General features: G+C 43.6%; 1 protein-coding gene across 3 annotated transcripts in view; it reads left to right on the forward strand.

The window, feature by feature from the left end:
- Positions 1 to 1,147: 1,147 nt before the first annotated feature.
- Mast4 (microtubule associated serine/threonine kinase family member 4) overlaps positions 1,148 to 23,558 on the forward strand; it is a 648,204-nt gene continuing 625,793 nt past the window's right edge. The window contains exon 1 of one of the 3 annotated variants that reach the window (XM_029566302.1): positions 1,148 to 1,756. In XM_029566302.1, coding sequence (XP_029422162.1) covers positions 1,394 to 1,756 — 363 coding nt within the window. In that variant the 5' untranslated portion in view covers positions 1,148 to 1,393. The remainder of the gene's footprint in view (positions 1,757 to 23,558) is intronic. The other 2 variants (XM_029566303.1, XM_017799580.1) reach the window with 2 other exon arrangements.

Consider the following 23,558-nt stretch of genomic DNA (forward strand, 5'->3'; position numbering starts at 1 on the left):
ACCTGTCGTATTCATCTTTGTATCCCCTCCAAGCAAGGAGCACACATCTCAATCAACGTCTGAGGAATGGAAGCCGTTTGAATTTATACCTCGGGTCACGGTGTGCAGTTCAGAATGGCACTGGAGCTGAAGGCAAGCTAGGACTCATTTATCTCTTGCTGCTGAACTCGGCACTGGTTTTCCAGCAGAATCAAGTCATCCCAAAGGCACTTTCTCCAGCCCCAGGGAGGACCTTAAAGCGATTCTATTGGTGCTTTTGGTGAAAGTACTTTCTCTTTGTTCTTAAGGAAAGGTAAATGAAGCCTCAGGTCCTGCATGTTGCTGCTTTGCCATCCAGGGCTGGAGAAAGCATGTACGAAATTCGAACTGTACAGCCTACAGTGGTTAGGACTGTTCTAACCAAGCTTGGTCCTAATTAAACACAGGGGCGTCCTTCTCAATAGGTGCATGTCTTTGACTTAACTTTCTAGTTTATAAGCAGAAATACAGAAAATCATCTTTGGAAACCACTGCTTATGTCCAAGGGACGCATTCTTCTGAGTACTTATCTCGCATTAGTCTTACCCACTTCCAGAGAAGACCAGTGTTGATGTTTCCACTTACAGTTGAGTAAACTGAGGCACAAGAAGTTTAGCCAGAAAAGAAAGGACTGGAGATCAGCTCCGTTTGGATCCTCTCACTCCATCACCAACTTTCTCTTCTGCACACTGCTGGGAACGCGCGCGCGCTCGCTACTGCTCTTGTGTGTTTTTTCACTACGAAGCCCTCATTCTGCGCAGTTTTCCCCATTCCTCTTTTGGGAGACAAAGTCCAGTTCTGCAAGGTCTGGACACCCACCCACTCAGCCTTCTCCCTCTGGCGTCCCAAGGACCGCTGGACACTCCCCAGCTAAGTTCGGAGCCCCAGCCTAGGCTCTGACTGCTGGCTCCATGTCTGCCCTGCAGGGACCCTGACGCGGGGTGACTGCGCCGAGCTCCCCCGAACGGGTGGACCCGGGTCCGGTCCCGCCTCCCCTACCTGACGCCCTTGCGGCCCAAGGAGCCACAGCCCCCGCCCACCGGCGCGCCTGCGCTGCCATTGGCTGGGCTGGCTGCCGGTCTCCTCCGCTCAGTCCCGGAGGCAGGTTTAGCCTGAGAAGCCGCAGTCCCGGCGGCTCGGGCGGAGCGCGGGAGATCGGCCGAGTGCAGAGCGGCGATCGCAGCGGGCATGGCCCTGCGCGTGGGAGTCTCTGCCTCCAGCCCCGCCCGGGCGGCCGCGAACTTGGCGACGCGCTCCTGCGGCCCCGCCACTGCCATGTAGTCGCCGGCCCCGCTCCGCGCCGAGCGACCGAGCGGGACCAGCAGCCCGGCTTCCCCGGGAGGCTCCCAGCGCGCCCCGCCGCCCGGACAGCGACATGGGGGAGAAAGTTTCCGAGGCTCCGGAGTCGGTGCCCCACCGCTGCAATGTCCACGGCTCCCGGACCCTCGTCCCACCCGCGGCAGCCGCGTCCTCGGAGGGCGCTTCCTCGGCAGAGTCGTCTTCAGGCTCAGAAACTCTGTCCGAGGAAGGGGATCCCGGCCGCTTCTCCTGCAGGTCGCAGCCGCTGCCACCGCGGCCGGCGGGCGGCGCCTTGGGGACCCGGCTGCCCGCCGCCTGGGCTCCCGCGTGCGTGGCTTTAGAACGCGGAGTCCCTGCCCTGCAACTGCGGCCCCCCGGAGGAGCCGCGCCCCCAGCCCCGCAGGGCAGCAGCGCGTCGCAGGAGGAGCAGGATGAGGAGGTGGGCCTCGCCGATCCCATCCCGCGGGTTCCATCCCGCCCCCCTTGGGGTCCCCTTGGCGCAGACACTCCAGATCCCCACCCTATTGGCGGTGTCTTGGAGAGGGGAGTTCTGTCCCCAGCCTGGGATAGTGACCCACTGGGAGTTGTCCCTCCGCGTGTGTCTATGTGGGCTGCCCGGGGTGTGCTTTTGAAATGTCACAGAGTAGACCTCTACATATCTGTATTTGTTTGCATGTGATCTGGAAGCTTGGCTCGTCACCCCAACTTAGATCTGATTCTCTGAAGTGGGCGTCCTTAATCACTATACGCCCCGGGTGGAGCAGGAGATGTGGGAGCAGTGGCTGTGGAGTTGCACGGCTAGGTCTCAGAGGCGCGGCGGGTCCCCTGGGTGGCCCGCGGGGTGGGGGGTTGGGGAGGGTAGCTGCACCTTCGGTCCTCAACGGAGTGGGATCTCCCTCGCTAAGCCGGCTGCGCAGGCGTGTGCGCCTACAGCTCCCCTTCGGACCTGTTCCGTGGTGTCCAGGAAAGTACGGTCACCAAACCCCTGGGATGCATCCCACCTTGTTCAAAGGACTTTGTCAGACCTGGAAGGATGTGTACCACAACTTGAGGGTCGCTTCCTGACACACCGAGCTTTGGTGACCTCTTGACTGTAGTCTCTGGCTCCCCGCCCCCTTCCCAGCTTTGGAAAACTTGGGAGGAAGCAAAAGATTGTTCACATCTTTAAGATTGTTTGCTTTGGATCTTTCTTGTGGGAGAAATTATCTTGATCAGGCAGGGCCATAAATAAAACATGACCCTAGCATAGTCTCCTTGTGAAATTAATTCCTCAGTGCCAGAGTTGTTCCCCGCCCCCCCCCACTCTGCTGGGGTTAATGCTAGGAAACAATTGCCTTTGTCCCTAGAAGCGGAGGCCAGTGCCCAAGCAATAGGCCCCCTAGGTCCCTGCCGGCCTGGAAGCAAAGGCCGGATCTGGCTTTCGGAGGCAAGTCCCAGCCTGGTGTAGACGCAAAGAGTCTTGACTGGCGGTTGTCTAAGCCCCTGGCTGTAACCCTGAGCCGTTCCGGAATGTCTGTCGGGGATCACAGGGATCCCCAGCAGGTGTCTGGAGACTCCTAGAACTCTTCACTAGGGAGCTGTGAGACCTGGAGTACATTTTGTTCTTTAGTAGTTCAGTTCTGTAATCAAAATGAGAAATTTCAAGGTAAAGTTTATTTCTACATAAATATAAATATTCCTATTTCTGATCTGGAACTTTGGATTCATCCAAAGTTGAATCCAAAGTTCCAGATTGAGCCTAGCATTTGCCTGGAATTTGTTGAGTGCCACACCCACCATAGGTGCTGGCTAGAGAAAGCCAAATCTGTAGTAGCAACATTCCTTCTGGGGCACATCTCCTTTTGACAGAGCATGTTGCGGTTGTGTAGCTAGCTGGGATTCTACTTTAAACTAATGGTTCTGCTTAGCTAAGGTATGTGCATGGTGTTTGTGTGTGTGTGTGTGTGTGTGTGTGTGTGTGTGTGTGTGTGTGGTGTAATTTCTCAGTTTTTAACCTGATTTATGTAGCTGATTTATTGGCTCATCTCCAGGTGAGGTCCCCCCCCACACACACCCAGGGAAGGCAGGGAGGATTGGTTGAGTGACCTACCTCTTATGTTTCAGAGTAGGAGGACTAAGTAACTTTGCTCACCATTTGTGAAAGTTCAGAATTGGATGTAAACAGATAGTATTGCAATTTATGGTGTAACTTAGTCTAACCTCTATCAAGGGATGCTGGAAATTGTCCAAGAATGAAATCTTCACTTGCCTTGAGAATTCTGAAGTAAAACCAAAGTCATGTAGCAGCACCCCTCCTGCAAGCAGTGGAGAAGTGATAAAGTTGATGAGGGGAATGTGAGTTCTGTGTACATACATTAGTGATGGTGTGGTGTCCTGGCTCTTAACCTTTTGTGGAATTGTGGCTTCTTTAAGAAGTTAATGAAAACTCTCTTATACTTTCCTTAGAGCATACATTTTAAATTGCCATTCCAGAGGGCCCTGAAATGCCAGGTTAAAAACACTCTTTCATGGAAATAACAGGGTTTGACTTCTAGGTCTGCCACACTGACTGTGTGCTCATGGATCCTTCAACTTCTGTTAGCCTCAATTTTCCCATATCTTACATAGGAATAATAACAACAACATTCTGACTATACACACCACCTAACTTAATCTTAGCATAGTGGCTAATATTAAAATGCCAAGTAAATATGTGTGAATATTAAATTTTAAAATTCATTACTTATAAAATTTTATGAAATTTCAGAGTTGGGCTGTCTTGTTATTTTATTATTGCATAATTTATTTGCTATTTAGTTAGAATCTAAGGCCATGTCTAGTCAGTTTATTCCCATTTTATTAGTATAAGTGGGGAAACACTTGTTATTTGTCTCAGGTTGTGTTATAACAAGGAACTTGTTAGTATTAGTTATACTATAAGAAGGCCCTGTGCATAAAGCATTAAAAAGTTTAAGTGTAACTCATAAAATGAGGACTTCATTTCCATTTTAAAATTGTCTAGCTTAGGAAATTCATTTTTTCAAAGTTTTTTTTTTTTTTTTTTTTTTTAATAGCAACTGATTGCGTTGGTTTTCTTTTTCTATTTTTTTTTTCAAAGCAGGAAACTTCTGGTTCCTAGCCTATTATTGAAGTGCCAATTTTTTGACAATCTTGTTAAAGCTATTTTGAAGATGCTTAGCTAAGAAATTTCACAGTGTTTTATCTATTTCATATTTTATCTTATTTCTAGTATTTGTATAAACTTACAAAGTCTCATATGCTTAAATCAGACCTATGCACTTTTGGTGTCTTAAAAACTATAGTTTAATGTAGCATTGATAGATTTCTAATTTTTTTTTTTTTGAGATAGGGTCTGTCTGTAACATCAGCTGGCCTTGTGGCCTTGTAACTTGCTATGTAGACTAGGCTGGCCTTGAATTCACAGAATTTGTCTGCCTCTGTCTCCTGAATGCTGGGATTAAAGGCGTCAGCCACCATATCCAGCTTAAATTTCTAAAATTTTATTTTTCTTTTCTTGTGGTATGGAGATAAAACTTACAGTCTTACATGTGCTGGGCATGTACTTACCACTGAGCTACAGGCCCAGCCATTTTTGTACTTAGCATCAAACACTTGAGAGTTAGAGCTGATGGATGACTTTGTTAAAATAAATAAATAAATAAATAAATAAATGAATAAATAAATAAATAAAACAACCCTGCATCTGTCTTCTTCCTTATTCACAAACCTGTGGATATGGGGTCTCTGAGTGCTGAGGAGTAGCAGACTGCATTTCTGATAGATGCTTGGGGTTGGAGGGCTATTCTTTTGACGTTTCTGTGATTTGCCTCTAAGGCATTCTTCTTTGTCTCTTCCTCTAAGCACTTTGTGATGATTTCAATAAAGTACCATTTGGTAGCTGTTGGTGAGTAAACTCATGGGAGCAGGAATTTTGTCCTTGGATGCCTAGCACCTGCCTCTAATAAATTAGCAGGAGCTTAATAATTGTGTGTTGACTGAATTAAAAAATAATGGCATCTCTGGAAATAGTAGCATGTTTGGCTGAAGGGTGTGACTGTGTGTCCATTTATTTTGTCTGTTGTGAATTATGATGCTTAAATCGCTTGACTTCTCTCCCATCAAGGAAAGTTTGTCACTCATAGTTAAAGTGTTATGTTTTTTCTTGGTAAATTTGAACAAAGTCAAGTCAGGATTTACTCAGAATGCCTTTGAAGGAACTGGTATATTCACTGCTATTAAGTCTGCCTTTTATTCTGTACATTAGAATTAGAAACTTTCAGAGATTCTCAGAATGGCTAGAAAGGACTTTGGGGTTAAAGGGATTTTCAAATCAGCATGTGCAAACTGGTTATATTCTGCTGTGCTGAGGGACTCACTTTATTGACAAAAGTTGGGAAGTAGTCTCCCATATAGGCACAATTATGGAACATCTTTAAGTGTTCTATTATGGTGCCAGGGTAGGAGGACTGCCTTTAATATCATTTGGGGCTGTTTGTGTTTGGGGGTTCCTCACAAGGTAGTTATATAATGGATGAGTTTCAGGTTTTTATTGGCTAAGAGAATAAATAGCAAAAAGCAACATTGAATTCATCCAAGCTTTTCATGTACTTTATATTTTATTAATCACAGAAACTACATAATTTGAAAAGAGAAGTGCATGAATCTCAGCATATTTGTTATTTAGTCCACTTTTGGGTCAGTACCTCAGTAAGAGCCATTACATTAAAACGTCAGTCAGTCAGTCAGTCTACCAGTATACATGTAGTCTAGTCCTGGGGCATCACCCTGGACAGCAATGGGTTTGAAATCATGGAGCTTCTTATCCACTGGGGGAGCTAGACATAAGTACACTGTTATTAATTAACTGGTGACAAAGGTGGCAACTGGGGCAGCAGGCTGTGAGGGAGTATGTGACCTGACTGTGTAATTCCATGAGTGTGGGTGCTAAGGATTGCCTAGCTAGGGAAGAGATGTTTGAACTGAAACCTGAAAGATGAGCAGGAGTTAGATGGAGGTGGAAGGAAAGGACAGGAGTGAGGCAGGTTGCTAGGGACCTACAAGCCAGAAAGTGCCTGGAGGGTCTGTGGCCTTCTTGCTGGGTGTGGAAGAGAGAAGAGCAGGCAGCAGGTGACTGAGACAGAAGTCACAGCTGAGTCACGCAGGGCTCTTTGAACTTCATGCTAAGCACACCAGGAGCTGGAGGCTTTGAAGCAAGAAGCGACCTAATGAGATTTGTATGTGAAGGAAAACTGCAGTACAGCTTGTTGAAATGCTCCAGAGTTGGAATTGGTACTCTAAGAAGATGGTCTCCTAATAAATAGTGAGTAATGATGAGGAGGGGAAGAGGGAGGCAGGTCATTGCTGGGTACAATTCAGGTACTACAGGCAAGTACATATGAAAGATAGTAGGTAAAGAACTTAGATCTATTCCAGAGAACGTCTTCCATTAAGTGAGCGTGCTGCTTTTCCCTGTGATACCATCTTTTCTTGAGAGAAAGACTTTGGCACGAGAGGAGAGCCTTACTTTACAAGTGCTCATTTCCATACTAAGTTGTGGGGATACATTTACCTGAGGAGAACCTAGGGGCATGTGGTCTCAGATTTCCTTCCTTGTGGGCAGGAAGCATGATATTAGCATGCTAACACACATTGCCAGAGTCTGGCTTGTTTGAGTGAATTTTCCTAGCAAGGGAAGTCTCAGCTTTTACCTTCTGCCTTTGGTTTAAGGTATTCCAGGACGTGTCAAATATGCTAAATATTTATGGCTTGCTAATATTTGAGAGCAGGTGACATAGGCTATCCATTTACTCAGAGTTAGTGGTTATAGTGTGTGAGTTCAGGGGTTGTTTTGTTCCTTTGTTTTTGGTTTTCAGTTTGACCCAGTGAGAAAGGATATGGAAGTGATAGACTGGAGAAAGAACCCCGACTGTGGAACTTGTATCACAACAGGAAGGGTCCATAACCATGAGGCATGCCTACAGACATCATCTGTATGACACACACACACACACACACACACACACACACACACACACACACACAGAGTCATAGCCACAACCCTTAGAAAAAACCCTTAGAAAAGAAGTTTCTTTGTTACTTTTTGATAAAAGACATTCCTGTATTTCTGATCACAGTCATAATTCTATGGCTTTACCCCCAAAAGGCTCCTTTCCCTTCAGTGCAAGTGGCTAGTGTTTCCCTGCTCTGGAGTCAGGATCTGATCATGATTCAGTGACTTAGGCCAGATGACTTCAGCTGGGTTATTAATATGGAGAGACTGTTTTCTTATTGCAGAAGGTCATCGTGAGAAAGAATGTGATGTTTCATGTGAGTTCCCTACATGATATATGGCATCTAGAAGGCATTCCAGAGTGACTCTTGCTGTATTACTGAGGATGGAAAGGCTGGTTTATGAAGAATGTGGGTACCATCACTATTATAGCCAGGAGCAAGCAGAGACCCAGAAGTCCTTTCCCCAGGTGGATTGTGCTACCAGCACAATTTGTTGGTAGCCTGGTAGCCCCGTTCCCCCATGAGTGGGTAGGTATGTGACATAGTATCACTGTTAATTTCACAGGTAGGGCATTTTTATGAGGTATTAGCAGCAGAGGTTTATGGTGTGTGATTTGTTAGCCCTTCTTTTAAGATACCGTCTTTCTTTTCATTGTGGAACCTGCTTGTAGTGATAAGTTATTACTTAGTATCCTGAAAGGCTCTGTGAACATGTATATCACCAGGTTGTTAGACAGAGGAGATGCTGTCAGCTGTGCGGTGAATCAGATGAGATGACCTTGTACTTCACCAGAGTTTCATAGTTAAGATTTGGGGGCTGAAAATGTAGCAAGAAGGCAGTCGGGTGATGCTCTGGAAGTCGGATTCAGTTCATATAAACACTGGGGTGAGGAAGTGAGGAAGGTGGTTCAGAGGCCACCCCAGCTTCCCAGAGGGTCAATCTGTAGATGTTTGATGGAACTTTAAAGAATTCAAGAACTCATATATGCAAATTACCCAACAGAAATTCCATTCTGTCCCTTTGGGACAGCAAAAACATTTCAGTGTATAGTAACCTAGGAGTCTGCTGGATATAACTAAAATGCTGGTGGAGTGGCCAGCACTTTCCTTCCTAGTGGCTGGAGTTCTGCCTTGCACTCCTTCAGGCTGACACCTACACAGCATTGTACCATTTTATTCAAAGGCTCTTAAAACATTTTTTATTACTTTTATTTTATGTATATGAGTGTATTGCCTGCATGTATATAAGTGCACCTGTGTCATACAGTGCCTGTGGAGGTCAGAAGAGGGTGTTGGATCCTCTGAAACTGGAGTTAACATTCAGTTGTGAGTCACCATGTGGGTGCTAGGAACCAAACCTGGGACCTCTGCAAGAGCCTCTTAACCACTGAGCCATCTCTCCAGCCCCTGTTCAAAGGCTCTTGCTGTCTTCTATGTACTCTATATTTTAGCCATGGCTTCCTGTCTGCTAGTGTTATTTCAGGTGAAAACGGAACATAGAACACAAGATGAAGCAGGAGACTGCTGCAGGAGCTCTGGGCACTTGTTTGTCTCCTTCGCTTTGTGCTCTCTTGCCTGATACAGAATTCCTGGCAAGGACTGGATAGTAGTTACTTGCACCTTGAGGGTCAGGAGAGAAAAATCATACCTTAAAAGCAAAACTTAAGTTCAGGACTGTGGTAAGCAGTCCCCACACACCCATGCCACGTGGTACTGTATAGAAATTGTGAGAAGTCTCCAGTGGCTTCTGTAGCCACTCTCAATGCAGAACATTCCTGCTTGTTTAATGAGTTGAATTCCTAACTAGACATGTCTGAGAGACAGCTAAGAAATTGGTATCCTAGGCCTGTAGTCTTTTGCTAGCCCATCAATTCCCCTCTCAGACACAGTCGATATAATTTTGATTATGGTACTTGCTTCCGCTGAACCTTTCAGCCCAAATGCTTTGTGATGATATTGGGGGTTAGGCGGGGGGAGGTGGGTGTGTAGGAGGGAATATAGAGATATTCTGACATATTTGGCTCCTTTTCCTTGCTAATTTCATAGGCCATCATGTGGAAAATGAAATTTTAATTTTAAAGTTCTGAATTTTGTCATTTAGCAGTGTTTTCAGCAGAGAGCAAGCTCCCAGGTGTGTATCCAATTTCTCTTGGGTGGTTGAGTATGTATTAACTAACTCCTGTCAGAATTAGCTCTTTGGGCCTTGGCCTTAGAACTTAGTTAGGTACTTTTCTATTCTTCTGAGAAGCAAAGTGTGGCATTCTCTCCTGGACGATGATTTTGTGCCTTTCTGTGTTTGTCTGAAATGCCATTACATCTTAGGCTTCTGGTCTTTACACTTGTCTTTTCAGGCATTTCTGTACACAGAGATAGATGGGCCTTCTTAAATATAGGAATGGCCTTAGTGCCTCAGCAGTGGAAGGGAAAGAAACGAATTGGGTTAGAATTGAATTTCAAGTCTTGTGTTGTTGTGCTGCCATTGAGACATACTGTGTTTAGGCAGTTCGAGCCAGCTGAGCTTCATTAAATTATTGGGTATGCAGTTGTGTGAAATCTATTCTGTGTGTAAAGGTTAAATAATCTCACAATTCTTTTTATTTATGTGTTTGAGTGTTTTGCCTGCATGTAGTTATGTGTACCATATGAGTGCCTGGTACCCAAGGAGGCCAGAAGAGGATATTGGATCCCTTGGAACTGGAGTTATAGACAATTCTGAGTTGCTATTGGTGCTGGGACCAGGACCCAGGTCCTCTGCAATGGCATCAAGTGCTCTTAACTGCTGAGCCATCTCTCCAGCTTCACAGCTCATTCTTATGGATCTCTTGGTTGCATAAGACACACCTGGCTCCTACATGAAGCACAAACACAGGATCCTCTTTGTCACCCACATTGTTGGCTGGAATGATGTTCATATCTTCTTGGCTCTTAGTAGATTACTGAGTTTAAGCACCTTGTTAAGTTAGAGCAAGAATGGCTTAAAACTGTAAGCTTGAAAGAGAATTAGAATGAGATGAAACTAACTTTTCCTGTATTAGAAGTCTATCTTCTCTTTGACCTAACTTATGGTGTTTTGAATTATTCATTGACTGTCTGAAAATAGCCTTGGTAACTACATTTAATGTATCACTTTATTTCTTGGTTATTTGTTCATCAGGAATTGGCCAAGTCACTTGACTGGCAAGGAGATCTTTCCCAAAATGCCTGCAAGAGCTGTTATCCATCATGGTGGGTAAAGCCTAGCCGTGACACAACTTGTGTGTGGAGAGAACAAGATGTACAGTGGAAACGACAACTTTGAAGGCTCCGGATTTTCTTTATTGAAATATCTTTATCATTTGGTTTTCAAGGTTTTCACTTTTGAAATGGAAAACATTCCTTTTGGGGAACCTGGCTTACATGTGAGCAGCTAGAAGGCAAGAATTAGGCAAATCAGCGTGAAGCTAGGTGTGGGGAGTCTCTCCCCCAGGGGAGCTGGTTGTGAACTACTCCTCTCCCCGAATAGAGCTAGTTATGGAGAGTTAGTCCACCAATAATAGCCAGGTGATTTTGTAAAGTGCCGAAATCATACTGTTTGGAATTCTTTTAAAATTATTTGAGTCATCAACTCTCTGTGTACTAGGTTACCTGTCTCTCCTCATTCCAATTCCTCCTTGTTCCCCCCCGCCTCTATTTCTAGCTTGGTCATCAGAATCTTAAAAAGAACATGACCCCCTCCCCCATAGCAAATCACTTTATTAAGGGATTTTACTACACTCTTCTAGCTAAACAGAATATTTGAAAGGAAAGCCCTTTTTGGTTACTGACTCTTATGCGTCATTAAAGATTAATTTGGGGGCCTGGAGAGATGGCTCAGCGGTTAAGAACACTGGTTGTTCTTGCAGAAGATCTGGGTTCAAATCCCAGCACCCACATGGCAGCTAACAACTGTCCATAACTCCAGTTCCAGGAGATCGACAACCTCTTCTGTCCTTTGTGGGATTGCACGACACAGGTGCACTCACATACACACAGGCAATACACACATATACACAAAATCAAAATAATAAATAAAATATTTAAAAAAGATTGATTTGGAAGTTCTTTTTGTTCTTAACTTGGTTTCTTACCTTCTTTTTTCTTCTCTGTAATGTAACCATGCATTTTCATGCCTTATTATTCTGTGCCGAACAAGCTTTTTTTTTTTAATGATTGGACATCTTGTAGTACTTTGGAGCTTTTGCTATGCGTGCCAGTCATCTCTGAGAACTATTGAAGATGTGAACATGTGTAAGAAGAGGTAGACAGAATAAAATTACATGTGCCATTCATAAAACTAGATATCTTGATTTCTTCTAACTTTTAAAGTTGCAGACAATAGCAGTTGTGACTTCTGAGAGTTGAACTGTACTTTCTTCCTGTGTCTGCTGTGTATTCTGTTATTTGTGGAGTTCTTACAGTTTGTATGGCCCTCTCATACTGTTTAAATGTTTTCTCATTCCCACTGTACACATTTCTTCTTGCTGCACAGGTAAGAGTCGATTTCTCTTTCCCACTAGACTGTGAGATCCTCGGGATGGGAACAATGTCGTATCAACTTGCATCCCTGTAGCTGGGCTAGCCTATGACATATAATGTTCATAAGACACTGTACAAAATTGTAGTCATGGAAGAAACTATGTGAAGATACCATTCTGAATTTTTTTTGTTTAGTTTATTAGTTTAAGTTTTTAAAGGCAGGGTCTCTTTAAATATATCTGGCTAAACTGGATCTTGCTATGTATACCAGACTGGCCTTGAACTTGTAATCCTCCTATCTCAGCCTCTTGAGGACTGAGATTACATGTATGTATCACCAAACCTGACCCATTTTGAATGTTTTATATGTGTTTATTCATTTAATTTTCACCACAGTCTTTGAAAGTCAGTGGTTAATAAAATAGGTCATCTCATTACCCTATAGCAAAGAACCTGTTGAGTGTCATTCAAATGAGGAGGATAAAGAGGAGAATGGGGCTGGGGGTCAAGGAGGAGGAGAGACGGAAGAGGAGCAGAACTGAAGAAACCATTGGGGAGCACTTCATTCTGTGATGTCCTACTCTCTTGACTGTCTCTGCATCCCAGAGCCTTGTGTGATGTGCACAATGAATGATGGGTGAATGGCTGAGTGGTTGAGTGGTGGTTGTGGTTGGCTGGTGTGAGTGAATGCTTGTTGAGCAAATGGATGCTTGTGCTAATGAAATATTACTTAGGCAGGTGATGGGTCCCTGTGCACATCACAGAAGTGGTTAGATTGTCTGTTCGAAGGACTTTTATTAGGCATTAAGATTTAAAGCTGTATTCCTACCTTCTAAATCATCTGTTAATTGGGTGAGTGAGTATCTACAAATGAAGGACTTTGACTATAAACTAGTTATTTTCTGGTTGGCACAGGGAGACTGTCTTTGGGAGTATAATTTTGGTTCTTCATTAAAATCACATGTATAATAGGAGGGCATTTTCAGTTCCATGCTTAAGGAATCGTCTTAGCTTCTGGTGATGTTGATAGCTACCTTTGAAGTGTTAGCAATGATTCTAAGGTGTACTGAGGACAAGTGGAAGTGTTTTCAAGAATGCCAGCTGTTCTGTGAATAGTGCGTGGTCATCTCTTGCCTTGGCTTTCTGCTAGGCAGGTGATTAGTCGGTTGCCCCATTCTCACCTGTAATGAAATCAGACCTGTTTCTGAAGCTCTTACTCCTTATGGCTGTTGTTATTCTTTCTATAAATATTCTAAATTTTATAATTTATCAGTGTGTGATTTGTTATAGAAATTTTCAATGACCTTTTGAGAAACTTGACAATTGGTTCTATTTTTATATTTGCCAATATGAACATAAGTCTCTGTCTGCCCACAACTTTATTAAGATATAGTTGACAAGTAAGAGTATGTGCTTACAGCATATAACATGATGCTCTGATATATGCATGCATTGTGACACTATTAAAATTGATTAGCTCTCACTTCACATAGGGGTGTGTGTGTGTGTGCATGTGTGTGTGTGCATGTGTGTGTGTAGACATTTATGATCTGTGCATATATTCATTCTTGACAGAAATTCTTGCCAATATATTTATTCATGGATTTTTTTCCTTGCAGGTTATGCTGACTTAAATTCAGAAAAATTCAGTTTTCTTATATACTTCACTTTGATTCATTATTTAAAATTATTTGGCATATTTCTGTCCATCATATCTAATAAATGGGAAAGTTCTGCCTCTTACCTTCTAGTCCACGCCAGTCTTAGCTGTCTGAGCTAGGGCCGTCCTTAGAGAATTGTGTGATGCAGCTGTCTCTGGAATCACCTTTAAAATAGAGGAATAGGGGCTGGAGAGATGGCTCAGGGGTTAAGAGCACTGAGTGCTCTTGCAGAGGACCTGGGTTTGATTCCCAGCACCCACATGGTGGCTATGAACCATTCTTAACTCCAGTTCCAGGGGAATCCGAAGCCCTCTTCTGACCTCCGTGGCATTACATACATGGGTGGTCTCAACACACATCAAGCAATTCCCTTAATCCAATAAAATAAAAAAAAAAAAAAATAATAATAAAATAATTTTAAAAATAGAGGAATATATCTTAACACTGGAAGTTACAGTTCTTGGTGGGACTTTAAAGGGTAGTATTTGGAGCTAGCTTCTGGAGCCTATAATTGAAGAACTGGGTCTTCTCTCTTGGATTTTCTCTGCAGATCCTTGGATCAGTGACAGGATTTTCAGGTCCAAGCAGAAAAGCTACAGTGTGGGATTCACTTGCTGCCTGGAATTATTCTCCCTGGGTTCGGTGTCACAAGCTTATTAAGCTTATATCCTAGACCAACAGCTTCTGATTTGTGGAAATCACTCTTTCATTGAAAAGATTTGTGTGCCCTGTAGTCTCCAAGGCAATCAGGGCCCTTTTGTGCCATTCAGAATCTTAGAGCTGCCCTGACCTTGAAGTGGACTTGTTTGTTTGCAAAGTTATTTCAGAATACACTAGATGTTGCCCTTTGTTCTGACAGTTTTTTTTCCTTTTAAACAGAGACTGACAGCTCTTGCCTAAGCTACCAGTGGGCTGTTTGTTTGAAAGTCAACTGTAGGGAACTAGGAAAGTGTATTTCCACAGAGGTGTAAACTCTGTCTTTTGTTCCTAGCATTACTATTGAGGTCTATTTGGGGTGCTGGGAGCAGATCTGACTTTTTTGTAGTGTTGGAGTAATTCAGCAACTTGTAGTGGCAGATGACTATGGAACAGGTAATTCTCAACCTTTGTACAACTGGAGGACAATGGCTTATGTTCCAGATGTTCTGAGGTGGGAACAGGTGAGCTGGGACAGAAAACCCACATACTTAGTCTCTACTCCCTCTACTCCCAGCCACATGGTGGCCCAGAGGAACCATCTGGAGATATGGCAATGACCTTTATCTTTGAGTCATCTTTTTTTCATCTTTTCGTCTTAAAAAAAATTAATCAGTGAGTTTATTGGTGCTACTTACAGGAGTATGGGTACTAAAAGGCAGCTACATCGCTTTAAAGTTGGGACAACATGGGTGGTGATTCATGAAAGCTGCCTCCCTCAACTCCCTACATACCTTGTAGACAACTCCACAAATCAGAGTCTTCTTCCCAGTGGTTTTTTAAAATAATTTATTTATTATTTTTATGTGTGTGAGTGTAGTGTCTGCATGTAAGTGCACCCATGTTGTGCAATGCCCACGGAGGTCAGAAGAGGGCATAGAATTCCCCTGGAACTGGTGATACGGATGGTTGTTAGCCACCATGTGGGTCCTGGGAATTGAACCCAGGTCCTTTGCAAGAGTAGTCAGTGCTCTTAACCTCTGAGCTATCTCTACAGCCCCCTCCCCTGTGGTTTTACTGCTTTTATATAACCTTGAGACAGAGCCTTGTGACTCTTACAGCTTTTAGGAACCGCCTAAAACCTTGTGAGTTGTTTACATACTGGGTCTTATAAGTTTCATTTCCTTCCTGAGTCTTTTTTAAAATAAATTTTTGACTTTTTTATTTTTGAGAATTTTATCTGTGAGTATTGCCTTTGCATTATTTCCATTCCCCCAATCCCTCTCCAACTCTTTCCATGTCCTCTTTCTCCCTCTCAATTTCTTGTCCTCTTTTTTGATTATTATTGTTACATATATATACATATATTGGTAAATATACATATATATGTATATATAATGCATTGAGTCCATTTATTGGTGCTCATGTGTACCTGTGTTTAGGGCTGTACATTGGGATTAGATAATCTCTCAGGGAGCTAGTCCCTGGAGAAAACTGATTCTCCCTCCTTCAGCATCTGTTGAGTGCCTGTAGTTCTTCATCTTGAGGTTGGAACCCATGACATTTCCCCCACTGGCTCATCTTTATGGATGCTCAGCACTTTGCTCCATGCATGGAGATAAATAATTTTAACCGAAAGCAAAGTGTCTCCTGCCACTTTTGGGGTCACTTCAAACAAGGGATGCCAATGAAGGCTCTAAGTTAAAGGGAGAAGGAGGTCCCTTTGGAAACTCCTTCAAGAATGCCTTTGTAAGCAGTCAGTAGCCATTATTAGAAGTAAATAAAATTAAGGACTATTGTTACTCAGTTTTTTCTTTGTATACTGAAATGAAATGCCTCTATACAGCAAATGTTCTAAGTTGTGTGTCTGTCTCCCCCTTACCTGTAGCCACTAAATTCTCCCATGCTCTTCCCTCTAGTTAACTTAGTGGGATTGTTAGTTCCCATAGAGGAGGTTTGAAATAACTGCCCAATAGCCTTGTTCCAGAGGAAAACAAACACTTAATTGTATATTTTTAGAACTAAACACAGTTTGCCAAAGATGGTTGCATCTCCTTAACCAAGGAAGCTGCAGGCTTCCCCTCTTCCCCATCTCTGTCCTTCTCTCATTAGAAAGTTACATTGGGCTGGGAATTAGTACAATTTGTTCTTTTAAAGTGATGGCAAAGACTGTACCAAAATAGTTTAAGCCTTGCTGTAGTCATCGTCGTGATTCCATCCAAGCCTCCCCTGGTGTCCCTTAGAGATCTTTGTTGGTAATTAAGAGGAAAGTGAAACACAGATTTTCCTAAATGATAAGTACAGGTTTACTGAGTGAAACATAATGATAGGTATGAACCCAGCAGAGAAACAGGGTGTTCACTCTGTCCTGAAAAACCTGTAATCAGTCAGGCATTGTTGTGAATGGCTACGATACTGTTACCTCTGGGTTTTAGACATTTATTTTGATATTCAAGGATGTCTAAAGATGTGCATTTAATGACTGCTGCTTTTTATTGTTCTTGTTGTTGTTAGCTTGGATGAGAACTAGCGGATTGTAAAGCAGAATTGCCACAGTATTGTTAAACTTAAGTTTCATAGATATTCAGACTTTTGCTTCCAATCGTGTTGTATGGGTGTAACTCTTGTAGCATTGACAATAGGGCTTAGTCATACACAATAATTTGAAATTTGAGGGGAACTTTGTTTGGTATGGTTCAAATAGTTGCTTGTTTAAGATATCCCAAAAAGAGAGGGCTTGATTTGAATGGGATTTTGTACATGGCTTATTTTGTATACATATTTTATTCATTATTATTTTCTTGACTTTTCACATTTTTTATGTTTTAAAAATTATTATTTTATGTGTATGAGTATATTGCCTGCATGTATGTAAGTACACCTGTGTCATACAGTGCCATGGGGGTCAGAAGAGGGTGTCGGATACCCTGGAGCTGGAGTTGCAGATGGTTGTTAGCCAGCATGTGGATGCTGGGAATTGAACCTGGGTCCTCTGCAAGAGCAGCCAGTGCTCTTAACTGCTGAGCTATCTCTTCGGCCTTGGTAGGAGTGCCCTCTGCCATGTTCAGAACTGGGGTGGTGAGCTGGGGGTGGGCAGGCAATTGCTTGGGCTCAGTCCCTGCTTTTGGGGGACCCCTGTTCTTCCCTTTGCTTATTGGCTTGCATTAAAATTTTTTTATGTGTATGAGTGTTTTGCCAGTGCACATGTAAAAGCCCACAGAGGCCAGAAGAAGGCATTGGATTGCATGGAGCTGGAGGTACAGATGGTTGTTAGCCACCATGTGGGTGTTGGGAACTGAGTCCAGTTTCTCTGCAAGAGCAGCCAGTGCTCTTAACCACTGAACTGTGACTCCAGCCTCTGATTGTACTTTCGAGGACAGATAGAAAAGCAACACTGGAAGTATGTCTGGATAAGCAGAGCCCAGCGTCTTGCAGAGCAAGGGTGCTCTTGTCACAATGTTTTTACATAACGGATGCTGGTAAAAGCTCCTTAGAGTGAGTAAGTTTGGTACTCCACCTACACCCCAGCTGCTGTGAACCTAGAGCTGGTATGAAAAGTATACTGTCTCTCTTTGTCAGATCAGTGGTATTTATTGGACCTTGCTGCTTGCATAGCACTGTGGAAGTTAGTGGCTGAGGAAGGAAGGGAGCAAGAGACCACGAAATGAGAGATCCAGTGAGTACCCTGAAGCAACCTAGAGGTTAGGAGATAGTGCCTATGGGGTGACTTGATCCAGATCCAAGTGTGCGTAGTACATGATACACAGATGAAATGTGATACAGACGAAAGGTGGCCATGGGGAGGAGAGCCAGGGGAGGAGGAGAAGGAGTACCATGGCAGGAGGAGGATCAGGAGGAAGAGGAGGATCATTGGGAGTAGAAGGAGGACCATGGGGGAAGGAGGAAGATGAGGAGGACCCTGGGAGGAGGAGGAGAAGGACCATGCAGGGAGTAGAAGGGCCATGAGGGAGGAAGGAGGTCCACAGGTAGAAGGGGGTGGAGGAGGAAGAAGACCCTGGGAAAGAAGGTCTGTGGAGGAGCCAGCCACAGAATCCTGAGCCTGACAGGCTTAATTCAGAAGCAAGGTATCCATGGCAGGTTGACCATTTAAAGTATTTGAAAGATGAAGAGGAAGTTGTATGTGATTTGCCTATCAAATATGCTCGCTAAGAAAACCCCATGGAGATATTACATAGCCAAGTTCTACTGATGGAAATGATCCCCTCAAAGCCTCTCCCAGTACCCTTAGAGGTCTTAGGGTTATCTTCTATTTTTGTCTATAAGCCTAATAATATTTGAAAGGCATGGTAATTGGCAGGTAGGTTTTTCCATGTTTATGGGTAATTCTTGGTGCCTATGTAATTTAAAATTCCTGGTATAAAATTAACCAGCAGCTTATTTATGGCTTCATAACTTTCTAATCACGCATATTATATGTGTGTTTTTAAAAGGATTTGTATTTCCTAAGGTAATTAAGCAGTGTTTGCACTGAATACTCTTTGAGTCATTATCTTAAGGAACTTTTTGTCTTTGTTTATTGTGGGGCCAAAGTTTAGAAGACAGTATGATGGTAAGAAATTTTTTGAAGTATCTCTTTCGATTTTCAATTTATGCTCTTCCTTTGTAGAGATATTATGGTTTCTCGAGGCTTGTAGTTTCACCCAGTTTAGTTTTGGTCCAGTGGGAATTTCAAACACTATCTTAGTCCCCTGCCTGCCAGCCCCCTGCTCCTGAAACTGTGCTTGGAAAACTCCTTCCAGAAGACCATGGCCCTGTGAGTCTTTGGCTGGAATCAGCCACCATGGATGGAGGCCTTGTGTGGGTGAGTTCTTGATGTTACTGTAGCAATGGTAGCCTTTGGCCCTGGGCTTTCTGAGACTGCTGAGCCAAGGTGAAGTTTCCAGTGACCACAGATTTCCTGTGGTTTTTATATGGCAGTTCCTCTAGCCTCAGATCTCTTGGAATACTAGTTCCTTGTATTTGCAGATGAGGAGGGAGGTGAGGCTTCTGAGGAGTTGTGAAGATTAATCTCCTAAGAAACCCTTTCTGCTTGGTCTCTATGAAGAGGAGTAAGATGATTTCCTCCATGGGGGCCACATATGACATGGTGACTGTTGTGCCTGTGATTGAAACTTGGATTCCTGAGAACGCCCAGATGATGAAAAATCTGGTCTTGCTCCCCTGTGTGGTTTTATTAAAGATTAAAACATTGAAATCTAGACAAATTGAAGAAGGGACAGAGAGCTCAGCAGCTCCTATCTTAAAGGCCTGGTGCTTTCTCCTGTCCTTCCCCTTGTTTGCCTCCAACAAGGGAGAGTATAACCATGGAGCCACTGATGTGCTTACATCATTGGGTGTAATGTCATCTCACCTTACCAGACTTGGGTTGCACGAGAGCAGAGCCCGCATCTTACTCCTCTTCATAGCCACAGCGGTGGCCTCTCACAGTGTAGCACGTCTCTGTTGAATACATAAGTGCTGAGAGTAAACTTTGCAACCCAGAGGAAGTGGTGAGCTAGAAAGGGAAGCTGGTTACTGAAGGACTGGTAGAAGAAGGCCAGGCTGGGATCCTCTTTCTTGGCCTTCTGGAGAATGGACAGGTGCAGAGCATGAGTTTTCCATGTTTAGTCCATGTCCCCATGTCAAGATGAATCTGACTCTGAGAGAGATGATTATTATTATTTTTCTAGAGGTCTGGCGTTCTGACTGGCCAGTGGTCAGCTACTAGGCCCAACTTCCTGGAATCAGGCCAGTGGTTCACAGTGAGGCTGTGTGAACATCCCGGGCAGACAAATGTCTCAGATTTTGATTGTCTTCCAGTGATTCCTTGCAGGGATCTCCTGAGGGTGCTGATAGAGAAGCTGAAATCCGTATGACAGGCCCTGCAAAGGTGGCACAATTCTTTTCTGGATTCTATAAGGCCCACAGGAAGCCAGACTTGTACCTTTTCAAGCTCCCAGTGGGTGATTGGCCACAGCCTCTGTGTGAAGGGGCAACTCAGCAGAGGGCGTGGCTACTGCACATGCCGTGCTCCAACAGACAGACATTTAAATATGTTTGCAAAACTCTGGACGAGAAGACCAAGACTGCCTTGTGTAAAGAGTTGGTGAGAACTGCCCTCTTCTTTCCTCAGACTAATTAATTTCCTTGATAGAATTGCTGGCTTGGCAGGTCTTTTCCACGATTGGTTGCTGAATTGCAGTGTTCAATAATCTGTGTAATAATGTGCTGTAAAAACATATAAAGCCAGGAAAAAAATGGTTTTTACCAAAGTGGCTGAGCCCTTGAAAAGGTACATTGGCATGTGGATTGAAAGGAGAGCTGTCCATCTATCGTGAAGCAGCTGGTGAGGTGGCTCAACACATGCAAGCCTGACGACCCAAGTTTGATCCCAAAAAACTGTCGTAAAAGGAGAGAAACAACTCCTGAAAGTTGTCCCGCAACTTCCACACATGCACTAACACACTAACAATAAATAAAAAAGCATAATAGCTGAGCCCTGGCAGAACTCTTGGCTCACACAGTTGTCAAGCAGATAAAGAGGTGGTTACTTAAAGCCCTGGGGCTTTGGCAAAGTCTGGCTCACTGTGGATAGCTGTTCTTGATGCCTTGGCTCCTTCTGGTTCCCTGTGACCTTGTTCATCCTCTTCCTACTGTCTACCCCTTTCCACAGCATGCCTGGATGGAGATTAGCCTATGACACAGATGTGGAAAGGCCAGTGACCACTAATGGAATAAAACTCCAAGGCAAACTAACAAAAACAGGAAGACAGTGCTTAGAATGCCAGAGCCACATTAAGCCAAATATTTAGCCAGCGTTCTTGGCAGCTGGAGTTGGATAGGAACCTAGTCATGTGGCAATGGTTTTGGTGTTCTCTTTGACCAGATTTGTGTCACCTATGGCCTTTGGTTGTATCAGGGTTTGATTAAGAGAATCAGATTCTGCGTGTCTGTGCATACTAAAGGCCTGCTAGGGGTTCTGTGAAGGGCCAGGGTGTGGATGCTCTGGCTTGGCTGCCTTTGATGTGTGGAGAAAGATGTTTACTGCCCACTGTCATTGACAGGGCCTGTCAGGAGCATGTGCTTATGCTAGATGCCCTGTGTCTCATCTTTTCCCTCCTCAGAAGGTCTGTGGGAGGATGGGATTGTCCCACCATGTAGGTGAAAAAATGGGAGTTTTAGAGAATTCAGGTCATTACTACTGTGTCTTTCAGTTAGAGAGGGGATCGGGTTTGAATTTGAATGTCTGAAGTGTTTGATTGTGTTGCACACAGCTTCCCCTGATCTTCAGCAAATGACAGCTTCCTGAGGACAACCATGGATTCTGGACCCCGGCTCTGCTTACATTGTTCATGAATATTTACGTGAGTTGTAGAGCATACCAAGATTTGCGTGTGTGTGTGTGTGAGTGTGTGTGTGTGAGTGTGTGTGTGTGTGCATACATAGCCTTCCTTCCAAAGTTATATTCTCACTCCATCCTAACTTTTGGAGGAATGTGACTGTCTCATTACAGAACTAAGCATTCCTCTGTACTGAGGGGGTGACAGACATACTAGTTCAAAAGCCCTCTGATTAACGAGATGCCACTTTTGATGTCTACCCTGATCATTTTTGAGTGAGTCCTCAAATAGGAACATGGCTATTAAAAAGTGCCATTCCCATTAGGAGTGTGGAGCTTTTTATTTTCATTAGCAGTTTGAGAATCCCAAGTACACATTTTATAGAAGGAGAAAGATTTCTTTTTTCTGATTTAATTTTGCTGAACTGATGGTTATTTGGTGATGTGAGATGACAGAAAATAGAAACCTTCCAAGGTGCCCATGTCTATGCCTACAAGAGGATGTGTTCTAAGTACCATGTCCAGATACAGTGTTCTTTTCAAAGCAAGGGTCTCATGCTGGCCCATCGCCCCACGGTGGGGCTCTACCCCCTGTGGAGGATGATAGAGAGGATGAAAATCATGCAAGAAATTTTGCAGGTAAAAAAGAGACTAGCACTTGTGTAATCTCTTTGGTCATTGCTCCTTGGTATGTCGATCCTTAGGAGTCGAGCCTTCTGTGAGAGTGGGTATCATCAGTACCTGGTGATCATTAGTTTTGTATCTGGGCTTGATGGGGTTCCTGCCCCTGAACCTTCTGGCCCTAAACACAACAGAGACCAGCTGGGTGCTGGATTATGCTTGTGCCACACTTGAATCAGGGACGTGGCAAGTGGAGCCCCAGGTATGTGTATGCCACTTGCTGGGAGCTGTCAGGTCTTATCAACCTTTCGTTAGGCATATTTTTTTTATCCTTGAAAACTCATAAAAATTCATGCTGTGATATCAGTGCCTGCAGGATCCTGTAGAATTCTGCTGAGCTGCTTATACCCTTCCTTCCTCATAGACACCTCATTCTTCTCAGCTCCGTGGACACAGGTGTGTGCTTGTGAATCTATACCGGCGGCTCATGTACCTGCCTAAGTGAGTTTGTCAAAGGGAATGAAATAAACTAATTTTCCTCTCAATGGCTCGATGTAACCAAGATATGTCTATGCATATTCTCAGAAGACTGTGTTCTGGGGAATACTTTAAATTTCAATAAACTTGGATATGTATTACTGGACGCCTGGACGCATACTTAGCATACCTGTTTGTTACCACAGTAATATTTTGCTTACCTATGTTTAGCAAAAAGATATTATTTAGTGGATCTAATTTTCGTGTGTGTGTGTGTGTGTGTGTGTGTGTGTGTGTGTGTATGTAGGCCAGAGGGCAACCTTGGGTGTCTTTTTCAGAAATACCATCTGCCTTTTTTGAGACAGTCTCTCATTGGCCTGGAGTGCACACATTAGGCTAGACTAGGTGACCAATGAGCCCCCGTGGATCTTCCTATGTCTGCTTCCTCTGTCCTGGGGTTACATGTATATACCATCACACCAATCTTTTTATATGAGTGCTGGGGATTAAGCCCAGGTCCTCATACTTGCAATTCAAGTACTTTACTGTATGAGCTAGGTCCTCAATCCTTTAGGTTTTTTTTTTTTTAGATAAAAACTTTGGAAATGGTGCCTTTTATGTTAGAAACAACCAACTAAAAAGTTCTTTGTGTGTACATTTATTATTTGAGAATTTCATCTGTATACAATATACTTTGATCATATCCATCCTGCACTCTGCCTCTCCAGCTCCTTCTAGATGTGTCTGACTTTTTCTGTGGGTTCTAGGGGATCTGCCTATACTCAGGTTTTTGTGCTTTTGACGCAGGTACTTTATTGATGGAGCTATCTCTCTAGGCCCCTGGTTTGTAAATTCTCACCCACATGGTGTATATTCTTGTGGCTTTAAAAAATTGTACGAGGTCAGGTTATCATGTTATAGCAGAATTTTTAAATATAGGTCTTAACTTGAGTGAAAGGTTTAAGGTTTTTTTTTTTTTTTTAAATTTCATTCTGATAAAC

The sequence above is a fragment of the Nannospalax galili genome, unplaced genomic scaffold, assembly GCF_000622305.1.
Source record: "Nannospalax galili isolate Female #2095 unplaced genomic scaffold, S.galili_v1.0 scaffold518, whole genome shotgun sequence".
NCBI classification, from domain to species: Eukaryota; Metazoa; Chordata; class Mammalia; order Rodentia; family Spalacidae; genus Nannospalax; species Nannospalax galili.